Source organism: Typopeltis vanoorti, chromosome 12 (genome assembly GCF_054136105.1).
Source record: "Typopeltis vanoorti isolate ZY-2024b chromosome 12, IOZ_Tvanoo_1.0, whole genome shotgun sequence".
Lineage (NCBI taxonomy): Eukaryota > Metazoa > Arthropoda > Arachnida > Uropygi > Thelyphonidae > Typopeltis > Typopeltis vanoorti.
Window position 1 is genome coordinate 55,890,250 of NC_143560.1, and position 15,899 is coordinate 55,906,148.

At 37.4% G+C, this 15,899-nt stretch overlaps 1 protein-coding gene across 5 annotated transcripts in view; it reads left to right on the forward strand.

Annotated features, from left to right (window-relative positions):
• LOC150100806 (DNA (cytosine-5)-methyltransferase 3A-like) overlaps nt 1–15,899 on the forward strand; it is a 745,691-nt gene that overhangs the window by 198,775 nt on the left and 531,017 nt on the right. For all 5 annotated transcript variants that reach the window (XM_090401182.1, XM_090401184.1, XM_090401186.1 and 2 more), the window contains exon 3: nt 8,429–8,557. In XM_090401182.1, coding sequence (XP_090257308.1) covers nt 8,429–8,557 — 129 coding nt within the window. The remainder of the gene's footprint in view (nt 1–8,428; nt 8,558–15,899) is intronic.

Consider the following 15,899-nt stretch of genomic DNA (forward strand, 5'->3'; position numbering starts at 1 on the left):
TAGGTCTGAGTGGGGAATTGGGTTTGTGGATTTTTGGTAAGCCGTAAATTCTGAGGGGACGGGAGTGGAAAGGTTTAAGTTTTTTCGTGATGTCGGGGGGCCAGGAAGATACTTTTTTAAGTAGGATTTTTAATTTTTTAACTTGTGTTTTTGTGGGGTCGTGTTCTAGCGGGATGTAGGTAGTGCGATCACGGAGGATAATATTCATTTTGCGATTGTGTTCACTGGTATTAAGAACGACTGTGGCATTACCCTTATCCGCTCTGGTGATGACAATACTTTTTTCTTTCCGTAATTTTAGGAGAGCTGTGCGTTGGGCATACGATAAATTTTTTGTTATTTTTAATTTTTTAACTTGTGTTTTTGTGGGGTCATGTTCTAGCGGGATGTAGGTAGCGCGATCGTGAAGGATAATATTCATTTTGCGATTGTATTCACTGGTATTAAGAACGACTGTGGCATTACCCTTATCCGCTCTGGTAATGACGATATTTTTTTCTTTCCGTAATTTTAGGAGAGCTGTGCATTGGGCATACGATAAATCGGGCATACGAAGAATGAGCAAGAATTTCCTTGCTCATTCTTCGCCTCCTAAAAGTAATTTATCGATAAATCGGGCATACAAAGAATGAGCAAGGATTTCCTTGCTCATTCTTCGCCTCCTAAAAGTAATTTATCGTATGCCCAATGCACAGCTCTCCTAAAATTACGGAAAGAAAAAAGTATCATCATCACCAGAGCGGATAAGGGTAATGCCACAGTCGTTCTTAATACCAGCGAATACAATCGCAAAATGAATATTATCCTCCGCGATCGCGCTACCTACATCCCGCTAGAACATGACCCCACAAAAACACAAGTTAAAAAAATTAAAAATCCTACTTAAAAAAGCATCTTCCTGGCCCCCCGACATCACGAAAAAACTTAAATCTTTCCGCTCCCATCTCCCCCGAATTTACGTCTTACCAAAAATCCACAAACCCAATTCCCCACTCAGACCTATAGTAGATGCCACCAATGCACCTTGCTACAGACTGTCTAAACAGCTGGCCAACTCTCTGACCCCCCTCACTGGAAGGTCCACTTCCTATATAAAAAACTCGACCCACTTTAAAGCCCTCATAGAAAATTTAACCTTGAATAAAGCAGACATATTGGTAAGCTTTGATATCTCCTCTTTGTTCACTAATATTCCCTTAATTGACACCTTATCTCTCTTACAAAGAGTTTTCCCTTCTGACATCTTAGATCTCTTTTTCTTTGCCATTAACTCTGGGTATTTTTCTTGGAAGAACAAAATCTACAAGCAGATAGAGGGAACCGCCTTGGGTTCCCCCCCTCTTCCCCCCCTTGCTAATTTCTATATGGAAGATTTTGAAAAACTAGCCATAGACTCAGCCCCACTCAAACCTTCTATCTGGCTAAGATATGTAGATGATGTGTTCTCTATTTGGCCTCATGGCCCAGACATGTTAGACTCCTTCCTCAGTCATCTCAATAGTCTACATCCAAGAATCCAGTTCACTATGGAAAAGGAAAAGAACAATTGTTTACCCTTCCTAGACACCTTAGTCACACGCCTGCCTAATGATACACTTGCCTTCACTGTATACAGAAAACCCACACACACAGGCAGATACATTCACAAACTCTCACACCACCACCCCTCTCAACAGTATGCCATTATTAAAACTCTTACCAAGAGAGCCCACAATCTTTGTTTCAGTGGAACCACCCTCACTACTGAGCTTAACTACATACACAACACTTTCCTCTCCAATGGCTACAGCGATCACAGTATCAAAAAAATAATCAGTTCCTCTCCCATTCCTGGTCCTTCTCGTCAACAAGAATTTAAAAATGCCATCACCATACCCTACATTCGTGGCACATCCGAAAAAATAGCCAAGATTCTAAAAAAGTACAACCTACACACAGCATATAAGCCCCACCGCAAACTTGCTACCCTTATCCGTTCTACGAAAGATCAGCTCCCTCCTCTCTCTCTGCCTGGACAAAGTACCCTGTTTCTGTAAGCTGGCATACTTTGGACAGACAGGCAAAATCAGCATCTATCCACCTAGAGGAACATGAGTCTTACATCTGTAAATACAACTATGGTCATTCAGGCTTGGCTAACCATGTCTTGGACACCACCCGGAGAGTATTATGGAAGAAAACCACCATGCTCCATCACAGCAAATTCAAGAAAGAGAGACTATTCTTGGAAGCAGCAGCAGCTCTTAGAAATCAACCAAATCTTAATAAATACGGTTGCATTAAGCTTCCGTAAATTTGGGAAACACTCATCACCAGAGATCCTACTTTATATTCCAGGCCACCTACAACCGCCCTTAGAGGGTGCTCCACCTAGATAGGACTTTAGTGTCACCCACGTGGTTGGGCTTAGTATTGTATGATATTTGTGTTATGTTACATTAGTTATTTTTGTAATCCCCGTAGATGTCCTAGTGACTAGGACGAAATATAGGAAGTATTAAATTCTTTTTAATCCTTTCTGAGTGTTGTAAAAAATCCATTAAACCTCCAACATTATGTCTTCACAGCACTTAAGCCTCTATACACGAATTCGTTGGACTTTGTGTAACCCCAGTTAACACTATGGCTGTTAAAGTCACCTAATACAACATTAATAATGTATGTAACTCACCAGAAAATAAAGTGCTGAGCTTGAGATAACATACTTATGATTTTCAGTGCGCTTTCCTGGCAGAAAAGGAAGACAATTTTCAACAATAAACACTTTATACGGTATACAATTGACGTACATGCGTGCTATGGACACATGTACATCAATTGTATCCTCTAATATAAATTTGCTACTTATAACTACCTGCGCGATACGGGCAGACAGAAATTTAACGAAGATGAAATTTGATTTTTAAGTCGCACGGCGAAAAATATATGAAAAGATAAAAGGTTACTACAATTTCTAGATTGTGTTTTTGTCAAAACTGCATTGTATAAGTACCGCACTGAACAAGGGTTACTACAATTTGTAGACCGCGTTGTATAAGTACTGCGTTATACGAGGGTTACCTGTACTGACCATTTAAAACTATATATTTAGAAATTTCTGTACATTTAATCATACAAATATAACATTTATTTTACAAATGATATTCTGTGTTATTTAATTTAAGGGGATATTAAATCCAACATTGTTTCAAAACCAAATAAGAAACTTAAAGATCGGAATCAAAAAGTTTCATGCCGAATATAGTAAACTGTAGAAGTATCGGTGGATACTAGCGTAAGCCAAAGCACATAGTACAAACTAGGGCAACTTGTAGCAAAGGTGGGTAAAGCGCTGATCACTATTCTTAGTATTTCCCATAATGTAAAAACATCTCCTAGGAGATGTATGATTATACATTATGATGGTGGTCACTACCCAGACTGGTTTTGACCTTTATTGAGGTCTCATCAGTGAGTAGGTAGACCAAATTAATACTGAGGGTATAGCGAAAAGAACTTATATACTCTGCTATACGAGTTGTCAAACAGGTGCACCCATTAAATTACTTAAATAAAGAGTCAATAGGCTTCATTTCGGTGATGTAACAACTCATATAGCAGAGTATATAAGTTCTTTTCGCTATACCCTCAGTATTTATTTGGTCTACCTACTCACTGATGAGACCTCAATAAAAGTCAAAACTGGTCTGGGTAGTGACCTTCCACCATAATGTATAACATCATACATCTCCTAGGAGATATGTTTTTACATTATGGGAAATACTAAGAAGAGTGATCAGAGCTTTATCCATCTTTGCTACGAGTTGCCCTAGTTTGTACTACGTGCTTTGGCTTACGCTAGTATCCGCAGATATACTTTTATAGTTTACTATATTTGGCATTAAACTCTTTGATTCCGATCTTTGAGTTTCTTATTCGGTTTTGAAACAATGTGAAATTTAATATCCCCTTAATTTAAATAATATTACATTGCCAAAATGAAGCCTATTGGCTCTTTATTTAAGATATTCTGTATTTTTCAATTTAACAACTTGAATACAAATTCTACCCTACGGTTCTTCTTTATGAACTGGTCAATAACATCATCATAAAAAGTTGGTTGTAACTTAATTTTCCCAAGCAACACACACACTTGTAAAGGCTGCTGAAGCTCACTGGCTAGAGCTACATTGACTGCATATGGCCTGTGTTTAAGCAACAGAGTGAGATGACGTGAAATGGCTATGTGTGTATGAAATCACAGTGCTGCTGCTGCGAGGATCTGTAAGCTCCTACAACCGAGCAAGCCAAGGTAGCTTTGACTAGACGAGCAAGCATCGGCCTTCGACACACAACACAAAGCTCAATTATTGCTGCGCAAGCTTAAGACGTCTTCTGGCTACAAAAATAAAAGCCTAAATGAAATGCTTAGAAATGCATGCATTTATCAACAAATAAATAGTACTTCTTTCTCAATTAATGAGCTTGCGCAGCAAGCATAGCAAGCATGGAGAATTTGCCACTGCATAGCACCACATATTCTTAAGGAATGTGCACCACAGTTGGCTATGCCCTTGCCCTGGTTGTTTAATGCAAGTTTTGCAGTGGGTAGGGTTCCTAAGGAGTGGAAAGAAGACAAAATATTACCACTCCACAAGCATGGTTCTAAGACAGTCTCAAACTATAGGCCTGTCTGTATAACTGCAGTTGTGGTCAAGGTGTTGGAGAGATTGGTTAAGAATAGAATACAGGATTGGGTTGATGGATATAGGATTCTTTATGATGGTCAGCATGGATTTGTAATGGGCAGGTCCTGTTTTAGTAATTTACTTGCATTTTATGATAAAGTGACAAGTGTGTTAGATAAGGGAGAATCATATATAATGATATTCTTAGACTTTGCAAAAGCATTTGATAGATTACCACATGATAGGGTGATGTACAAGTTGCAGAGGATGGGAATAGATAGTATATTGGTTAGATGAATCAGAGATTGGCTCTCTGAATGATACCAGCAGGTTGTGTATGATGAAGCAGTGTCTCAAAAAAGGAAGGTAACCAGTGGCATGTTCTTGCCCCCCCCCCCCTGCTGATTAACTTGTTTGTAAACAATATATGATGTGGACTGACTGGGGATCTTAAGTTGTTTGCTAATGATTCCAAGTTGGAAAGAATTGTAAGTAGCAATACCAATGTTAATTCCCTTCAGGAAGATTTGAGTAGACTTTTTACTTGGACAAAAGAGTGTGGTGATAGTTTTAATATTAATAAGTGCAAGGAGTTGCATTTTGGAGTGCAGAAATATAAGGCTGTGTACTATATCGATGGTGCTGTACTGCAGGAAGTAGATGAGATTAGAGATTTGGGAGTGATGGTTGACAGTAGACTGAAGTTTAGAGGGCATATTGCTAGTGTTGCAAAGGCTGCACATTGTAGTGCTGCTATGATAAGAAGTACTCTAACATGCAGGGATAAGGAAGTGGTTGTGCCACTGGTCAGGCTGCACTTGGACTATTGTGCTCAGATCTGGTCACCAGGTTTTTTTTTCCAATGTGATGTGGAGACATTGGAGAGAGTCCAGAGGTGAGTGACTAAGACAATATCAGGACTTTGGAATGCTGACTATGGAACGAGGTTGAAGAAATGTGGATTGCAGAGGTTGGTGGATAGGAGGAAGAGAGGTGATATAGACATTAGTGAAAGTTAGTGAAAGGATTTTATCAGACTAATCCAGAGAGGATTATAAAAAGAGTAAAAGGTGAGAGGGTAAGAACCAGAGGTCAATCCCTGGAAGTTATGTAAAAGTGTGGTGAAGAGGGGTGTGAGTAGCAGATTTTTTACATGGAGAATTGTCAGTGAATGGAATGCATTACCAGAATGTTGTTAATTCAAGGAGTGGAGTGTTAAGGATCTTAAGATTCTATATGATAAATATGTTGTCAGTTGACTGAACCACTCACGATGCATCTGCCAACTCCATGGAGGGTGTAATAATAATAATAATAATAATAGTGCATCTCTCTCTTATAATACCATGTTAATTTGGTATTATATAATGTCAACAGTGAACAATACCATATTGTTCACTGTTGCCATTGAATGTTAAGTTTCATGAAACAGCAAAGAAACTTGCACACAGTGAAACAGAAAAGTACCATTTGCCCTCACTCACTAAATGAAAATGATTCTTGACAGTTAAGCAGCATTACCAATTTTATGACTTTTCAGGTACCTCTTGTATTAATTGTCTATTTGGACATTGACCAGGAGTATTTGATAATTTGTTATAATAAATATTTTCACTACAATAGTATATATTATAGTGAGCATTGGCTGTGGTCTTTTGTTTGAATCTTTGTTTCTGAATAACGTTAAAATAAATAAAACATAGAAAAGTGAGTAATAAATAATTTTTAGAATTGTTGTGTAATGAAAGGAGATAGATCTATATTTTTTCAAAATTTAATTTAACAGCAATATTATTTACAGAAGTAATTAATTTCATCCTTATATATATATATATATATATACGATATATGTAATCTTAAATTACAGATATCATATTTTTGGTTTACAGAATGTCACATCTTCAGCTTATGAAAAAGCTTATAATAATTACATAGTGGGGTGTTGTTACAGACCTGGTGGATCTGTTGCTCGTGATGAAGAAATGCATATTGCTAGAAATAGAAAAGCTGAGCACGAAAAGAGTAATCATAATGGGAGACTTTAATTATCCAAATATTGATTGGGTAGCAGTAGAATATCATGAGAGGAATGAAAATGCATTTATTGAGCTGTTGCAGGATAACTTTCTCAAGCAGCATGTGACAGAAGGAACTCAAGGTCAAAGAGTTTTAGATTTGATTATAGTGTCAGAGGGCGTTTCAGTTAAAGACATAACTATTCTGCCTCCAGTTGGTGACAGTGATCATGTGGTGCTCACTTGGGAAGTGACTAAGTTTATGAATGTTCCATTCAGAAAAGGTTACATGCTGAACCACAAAGCAGGAAATTATGACCAACAGAGGAGTATACTGAGTTTAGTGGAATGGGATTGGTTGCTGGATGGAGAGAATATTGACAGTGCATAGGAAGCATTTAAACAATACTTAAATGATGCAATATCAGAATGTATTCTGAGAGTTTGAAGAATAAATAGAGTAGGAGTTAAATGGATGTGTTATCTTATTAAACAAGAGATTCGTAAGAAAAGGACGATGTGGATGGAATACTGTTTGCATAAGGATGACGTCCGTTATGAACATTATAAGCAGCAGGCTAGAATAGTCACAACTGTTTTATGGAAAGCAAAGTCTGATTATGAAAAGAAACTGGCTCTGCGTGCTAAAGACAACCCACAAGAATTCTATCGATATGCTGCAAGTAAAAGAAAGAATGAATATGAAAGAATAACTCTTCTAAATTCAGATGCCGTGAGGGTTACAGATGCAGAAGAGGTTGTTCAGTTAATGAGTGCCCATTTCGTTAAAAGCCGTCAGCCTGGTGTACGTAACATTGAGCTCACTGCTACCTCTTCACTGGATGAAGAAACGCAGGTGTATGAGGATGAGGTATTAGAGCTGTTGCACAAATTGAATCATTTCAATAATTGAATGATTTGAATAGGCTGGAATTATGGGTGTCAGTTCAATGTCAGTAAATGTAAAGTCATGCACTTCAACGTGATTAGATATCCAATGTCATTTTATGTTGGTGGGATTAGGCTAGAAGAAACTGATGAGGCTAGGGATCTTGAAGTGTTAATAGATAGGAAGTTGAATTTTAAGAGCCATGTGGCAGGCAAAGATTGCAAATACAGCTCAAAAGATAATTGCAATGTTGAAATGAACATTCACATGTAAAGATAAGGATGTTATTTTGCCTCTTTACAAGGCCTTGATAAGACCTCACTTGGACTATTGTGCGCAGGTCTGGTCTCCTGGTTTCCATTGCAATTCTGATATATTGGAGAGAGTACAAAGGAGAGTGTTAAAAATGATATCAGAATTGTGGAATACTGATTATGAAGACAGATTGATAATTTGTAGACTGCAGACACTAGTAAACAGGAAAAAGATGGGGGTGATATGATTGAGAATTTCAAATTTCTGAAAGGGTCATACAGGATTTCAATTGATGGACTTTTTCAATTTATGAAGGGAAGGATAAGAGGGCATCCTTCGAAGCTGAGAATGAAGGCCTCTAAGAAGGGGGTGAGGGTTAGATTTTTCTCTCAGAGGGTGGTGTGTGATTGGAATTAATTGCCATTGAATGTTGTCAGTGCAAGCAGCGTGAATGAATTCAAGAATAAGTATGATAGCTGGTATGTGTGTAGTATGTGGCCTCCCTCGATGAGTCTCTAACTCCCTGGAGGTCTCTCTCTTAATAATAATAATAATAATAATAATGATATGCTAATATGACATTCTAATTTTTTCCTCTTTAGGTAACTGTATTGCTGTTCATCCATTGCCATTAGGATTAGAAAATGACGATGATGAAGAGGAAGAAGAAGATGAAGAACTTGATGAACCACTTGACTTGACTGGGAATATGCTACCTAAAGAGAATAAAGGCAAGTATTGATGGTGAATACAAAAATTAATGTTATAATCCAAAATAAAAAATAAGTTTTGTCATCTAGATTGAAAGATTATATTTATGTTAACCTTGAGGTATGAGGGTGGTGTGAAAAGTTCTTGGCCTAACAATGAAAAAACAAATTTATGATTTCAAAATAATTTTTATTTTTCAACATAATCTCCCTTAAGACTAATACATTTTTTCCAGCGATGCTCCAGTTCCATTATCACGTTCCTGTAGTGGTTCTCAGTAAGATCTGCAAAATACCCCTCTACAGCTGAAATCACCTCTTGATTTGAAGAAAAATACTGCCCAAACGCTGATGAAGAACAGATTTAGTTTGGGGAAGAGATAGAAATTAGAGGGAGCCAAATCTGGGGAATAGGGTGGATATTCCAACATTTCATAGTGCAGGTCCCTTAATTTTCCCATTGCCAAAACACCTTTGTGGACAGGTACATTGTCCTGATGGTTTTTTTCTTCTGCAAACTGGGTCTTTTCTCGTGAATTTATTTGTCTAGTCTGATTAAAAGAGTAGAATAATATTCCCCAGTTATTGTTTTACCCTTTTAAAGCTAATTAATAAACAAAATGTTTTTAGCAAAACAAAACACCGATGCCATGACTTTTCCTGCTGTTGGAACCGACTTTGTTTTTCTTCAACGCTGAACAACCGACTTCTGTCCACTGTTTTGACTGCTGTTTGGATTCTGGTATGTAACGGTGAATCCAAGTCTCATCCATAGTAATAAATCAATGCACAAAATCAGTTTTACTCTTGTTAAAATGCTTCAAGCACTGTTCAGAGATTTTCATGCAAGTGCATTTTTGATCTGTGAGCAAGCACAGCACCCATTTTGCACAAAGCATTTTCATTTGCAATTCTTCATGCAAAATATATCCTACACATTCTTTTGAAATGCCTATAGTCTCAGCAGTTTCATGCACTTTGAATCGCCGGTCATCCAATATCATATCTTGCACTTGATCAATGATTTCTGGTGTTGTTACACTTTTTGGACGTCCTTCATGTGGGTCATCTTCAAGGCTGGAATGGCCATGTTAAACTAAACTCGGCAGCCCATTTCTTAATTGTCAAAAAAAAGGAGCAGAGTGGCCATAAACTTTTATGAACTTTGAATGAATTTCTTTTGGTGTTAAACTTTCTTTTATAAAGAATTTTATAACCGCATGATACTTAATTTTATCCATTTCAAGGAATACAGACAACACTTTTGCTTCAGACAGCTGTATAAAGCAAACTACTTGATAGAATGACTTGCAATTTCACATGGATGCTAATGACAGATGTACCAACTTAGGAAAATAAACAAAATCGTGCCGATAGTGTTGCTATCTATGGTCAGGCCAAGAATGTTTTAGACCACCCTCTTATAAGCTACGTGTCTGTGATAAAAGTTTTTTTTTTTAATTTTTTAAAATATATTCTTTCTCCTTCACTGTTTACATTGTAACTGGAACCTCCCTTATCTTGGAATGACATCAAAATATGTCATTGTTTCAAATGTCATCCACTGTTCCAAATACCAGCCTGGTTGGCCGAGTGGTTATTGTTTCTGCTCTCCAGCCAAAAGGCTGCGGGTTTGAATTCCACTCTGGGCATGGATGTTTGTGATTGTCTGTCTGTAAAAATACTAGTGGTGGTGGTTGGGGGAGGGGGATAGATAGCATTGGTGTAGTTGCAGTTTATTGTAGTTGTAGATTGAGTGGTGGAGACAGAGAGTTGTAAAGTAGATGCCCTCCCTCGATGAGTCTTTGGACTCCCTGGAGGTGTCACGTAATAATAATAATAATAATTACCATGGCATAAGAAATTGCAGGCGAAAGTTGTTAATAGTACATGGGAATGATTAAAGGATGTTTGAAGGTAGTATGACTACATACCTAGGGACAAGAGAATAAATCATAATAAAGAATCAGAGGAGAGTGTGTTCCAAATACTGAGTACTCTGGATATCAGTAGAGCTGTGGGACTGGGTTGTATTTCACAATGGGTTTTGAGAGAATGTGCTAAAGAACTGACAGTTCTTTGACCTGGCTCTTCAATAAAAGTCTGTCTGCGAGAAAGGTACCAGAAATGGAAGGAAGGTAAGATAGTGCCACTGCACAATGGCGGTAGCAGACTGGAAGTGTCTAATTATAGGCCAGTTTGTGTGTCATCAGTAGTTGTTAAGGTCTTGGAGAAATTAGTGAGGGACTATACAGCTTTGGGCAGATGAGGGTAATGTTATCTGTGAGAATCAACATGGATTTGTTAAGGGAAGCTCTTCCTTTAGTAACATGATTGCTTTATAATAAAGTGACGAGCGGTTGATGAGAGAAAGGCATATACTGCCATTTTTTTGGATTTTGCAAAGGCGTTTGACAGGGTACCACATGATAAGCTGATACTTAAGTTGCAGCACATGGGTTTATATGCCGGGTTAGTCAAATGGATTCAGGATTGGCTGACTGATAGGTATCAGAGAGTTTTGTATGGTTTGGCAATATCAAGGAAGCAGAAGGTTACAAGTGGGGTTCCACAGGGCTCAGTACTGGACCTGTATTGTTCAACCTTTATATCAATGACATTGTCAATGGATTGCAAGGGGATATTCAGTTGTTTGCAGATGATGTGAAGCTGGGAAGGGTTATCAGTAATAGTGCAGATGTGGCAGCCTTGCATGAGGATTTGAATAAACTAGACAAATGGGCAAATGAATGAGGTTGTCGGTATAATGCAGCAAAATGTAAAGTCTCGAAGTTTGGGATTCATCGATAGGAGGATATATACTCGATTGGAGGAGCTATACTGGAGGAAGTAGGGGAGACAAGAGATCTGGGGGTGATGATTGATAGAAAACTGAAATTTAGGGAGCATATTGCAAAAGTGGTGAAGGTAACCCAGAGGATTGCTGCAGTACTGAGAAGGATGCTGACTTGCAGAGATAAACGAGTTATCATTCCATTGTATAAGACCCTGATCAGACCACACTTAGACTATTGTTCTCAAATATGATCCCTGGGATTTGAAGTGGATAAATTAACTGTGGAAAGGGTACAGAAGTGGATAAGAAAGATGGTTTCAGGACTGTACAATGTGAGTTATGAGGATCGGCTGAGGGAATGTGGACTGCAGAGTTTGGTGGGTAGAAGAAGGAGAGGTGATATGATTGAGACTTTTAAACTGTTGAGAGGCAGTTACTGGGCAGACATTGGGGAGTTCTTTCGCTTGGTGGAATGGCAGGAAGGAGCAATGACAAGGGGCCATCCCTGGAAGTTATGAAAGGAAGCTGTGAGCAAGAGGGTGAGGATTGTTTCTTTGCATGGAGGGTGGTTGAACTGCAGAATGCATTGCCTGAGAGAGAGAGTGGTTAGATCAAGAACAATCAATGAGGTCTTTTGACTCCATGAGGTCTGAATAATAATAATAAAGAGCAAAGTTATGCATTTTGGGGTGAAAAGATTACCCATCTGTGCACTGTATTGATGGGTCTAGATTGCAGGAAGTTGAAGTTCAGAAGGCATATTGCAAAAGTCGCTAAAATGGCTCATATGCTGGCTTTTATTTAATTCATTTAAAAGAAAGGATTACCTGGTATTGAGAAACACATCAAAAAATAGAGATAAGGAAGTTATTATACCTCTTTATAAGTCTTTGATATACCATGCTTGCACTTCTGAGCACAGTTATTGAGATTTTTGGAGATGGGGAAGAGGATTAGAGAATACAGAGGCGGCAAACTGAGATGGTGGCTAGTCTATATAATGTTCCTTATGAGATTTGTGGGACAGAGAAATTGGTTAGTAAGTAGAAAGTGTGTGTGTGTGTGTGTGGGAGGGGGATAATAGAGATGTAATTAAATTGATCACTAAAATGGTTTTATAAAATTGATACCAAGGAAGTTTTCTGGTACGTGACTACTTGAGGAAGAACATGAGATCTTTGTTCTGGAAATTAGTAAGAGTGTATGAGGACTAAATTCTTTGAGTAAGAGAGAGAGAGAGAGATTATATTATTATTACATGGGCATCTTCATGGAGTACAAAGATTTATCACAGAAGACCCACTAAACATTTCAGCAAGCACTAACCATTATTCAAGCAAATGAGTTTAAAAAAAGGTATAGCAGGTAATTCATGAATGATGATTAGTGCTTCTGAAATGTTTTGTGCAACGCCCTTGATAAATCTTTGTACTCCATGGAGATTCCCATGTAGTAGTAGTAGTAGTAGTAGTAGTAGTAGTAGTAGTAGTAGTAGTAGTAGTAATAATAATAATACTGTATATACAGAATTTGTGGTTTTCATTGGTTTAAACTCAAATTTAACATATAAATCTTTTAAATAAGAAACATAAATATTTTATATGTTTCTTAAATTTGAGTAGTGATATATTTAAATAGATCAAGCATTATCCATTTAAAGTTTTTATTGAAAAATGTATATTTTCTATACATGTATATTTATGTAAAAATGTATTATATTCTAACTTGGTGTTGTATATATATATATACAACATATTTTTATCTATGCCAGCCTTGTTGGCCAAGTGGTTAACACATCCACTCTGCAACAAAACAGTTTTCAGATTCAATTGACTTTAGGTAGTAAATGAATTTCATTGCCTGGGATTTCAAGAATTCCAATGTTATTATTATTATTATTAACACCAAACTTTCTTGGGGTCTAAAGATTCATTGCAGGAGACAAACACTGTTGCACACAAAGCCCATCAGACTGTGCTTTAAACTCATCCAATATATTTGCATTCACCAGTGCCAGGCAAAGCATTCCACTGATCAACAAACTCCATGCAAAGAAACTACTCCTTATTCCCCTGCTCATGAATTCCTTATACAACATCCAGGTATGCCCCCCTTGTTCTATCCCCTTACCCCAATGTACAAAAAATTTTCTCCACATTAACGTGGTAACAACCCTTTACCAAATGAAATGTCTCAGTCATATCCCCTCACTTCCTCCTGTTTACAAGGCTTGGCAAACTACATATCACAAAAACCAGTTATGACCTTAGCCAGTCTTCTCTGGACCTCTTCCAAGGTCCAGAAAACCTCATTACCATGAAAACCAGGGGACCAAATCCATGCACAATAATCCATAGAAAGCTGGATCAAGGCCTTATACAATGGAATCAGAACCTCTTTATTTCTACAAGTTAAGGTCCTTCCCATCATTGACATAATTATTATTATTATTATTATTATTATTTTAACCGTTTAGAACCACATTAAAACATAGTTTTAACGTGGTTCTAACTCCTGTTTTTAATTTAAAAGTGTCATAAAGTAACTCTACTTGTCACGCTGAAGACAGTGACATATAATTCATCGAAATCGGCCAAGTGGAATCCAAAATCTGGGTGTGCTAAAAATTGAAGCGTACACTGCGGTTGCTAACGAGTATAGAACAAAGGACGTCACCATCTTTGCAGCTGTCCAAAGGAAAAAAGGTGAGTCATGAAGTGCAACAAGTGTCAGAAGGAATTACCGTCCGACGGATGTTATATAACCTGCAGGAAATGCCATAGGAATCTTCACTTTACATGTTCCGGACTTTCAGAAACAACCTGGCAACACAAATCCAATGCCAAACAAGAAGAATGGAAGTGCCTAAATTGTAGAGAGAACAAAGAAACGCCACCACCCACGACGCAACTGATTATGCCAGAGGCAGAATCGGAAGATGAACTAAACAGACAACAAAATACCAGTGAGTCTTATAATTTGAGTTCCATAAATTTATTACTAGAAAAAGGTTTAGAAAATATAAAAGCCAGCTTGCTAGATCTTGTCCAAGAACTATTTGATAAACAGAATAAAGAAATAACAAAAAAAATTAGCGAATATGAAGAGTTTGTTCAATTTAATAATTCAAAAGTCGAAGAAGTCTTACAAATGGTAAAAGACATTAAAACCAGCATTAACGCATTAACTGACAGGCAGCACAAATTGATAAAAGACACATCGGAACTCCATCAAGAATTTAATTCCCTGAAACTACAATACGAAGTTTTAAACCAACAACAACATAAAGAAGACCTTATCATAAACGGTCTTCCAGAAACCGAATCCACAGAAAATCTCAGAGACGTAGTTTTAAAGTTAGGCCATGCAATTGACATCCCCCTACAACATAATGATATTCAGACCATAAATCGGTTTCCCAGGAAGAACAGAAAACAAGGCTCGTCACGACCCGCACCAGTCATAGTTCGTCTGACAAGCAAGGGACAATCTCATAAAAGCCAGCAGACTGAAAAAACCAGTAGTCAAGGATTTAAATGCATCACAAGACAATACGCCAATCTTTCTATCTGAGTATTTAACACCTTTCAATCAGAATCTTTTGTACCAAGCAAGAAAAGAAAAAACAGAAAAAAAAGTATCAATTTTTATGGATCAAAGACGGCAAAATATTCTTGAGAAAGTCACAGACTTCAAAGTCTATACAAATAAAAAGCTCGGAAGATATAGACAGGTTGCCAGAGTGAAACAAAAGACTCCAACTTAGTTCAATAAGAAGATCTCAACACAACAAAAATGAATGTGAACCATCAGATAGATGTAATTACACCAGAATACATCAGCAATTGTACTTTCGAATCGCTTGATGCATGGAAACAAAACACAATACAAGCGAGAGGTCTCTCAATCTTGCATATTAACATCAGAAGCATCCGAAAACATTGGTTATTATTACAGGCTTATCTGAGGAATTACACTGATATTATTGATATATTGATTCTTACAGAAGTATCCATAACTAATGACAAAGCGACTGCTTTACAAATTCCAGGCTTCCAACAACATAGATCATGCTGCCAAACAAAAAGAGGGGGTGGAATATTAATATTTATCAAACAAAAACTAATAGCAAAAGAAACGGCCTATCAGTTTGAGCATGCCGAAATCCTCTGCCTCGAAATCATTAATACCACAAATACACAGCATCCCATAATACTAAATGCTATTTACAGGCCACTAAACCTAAACATGATAAAATTCTTGCATGAACTCAATTGCTGGCTTTCAAGCCAAAAAATATGCTCAACCGAACACCTAATGATAATTGGCAACATAAACATAAATATTGCAAATGAAAACCAGAACAACACTGTACAATACCTAGACACACTATCCATGTATAATCTAGAGAAGAAATATTCGGAAATAACATCAGTGCCTCCTGTCTAGATCATATAAACGTCCGAGCACCACCAAATAGTTACACTGCATCAATCATAAAGTGCAAAGTAGCAGACCATTACTTCACCGCTCTAAACCTGCATACCAAGACAATATCCATGCAAT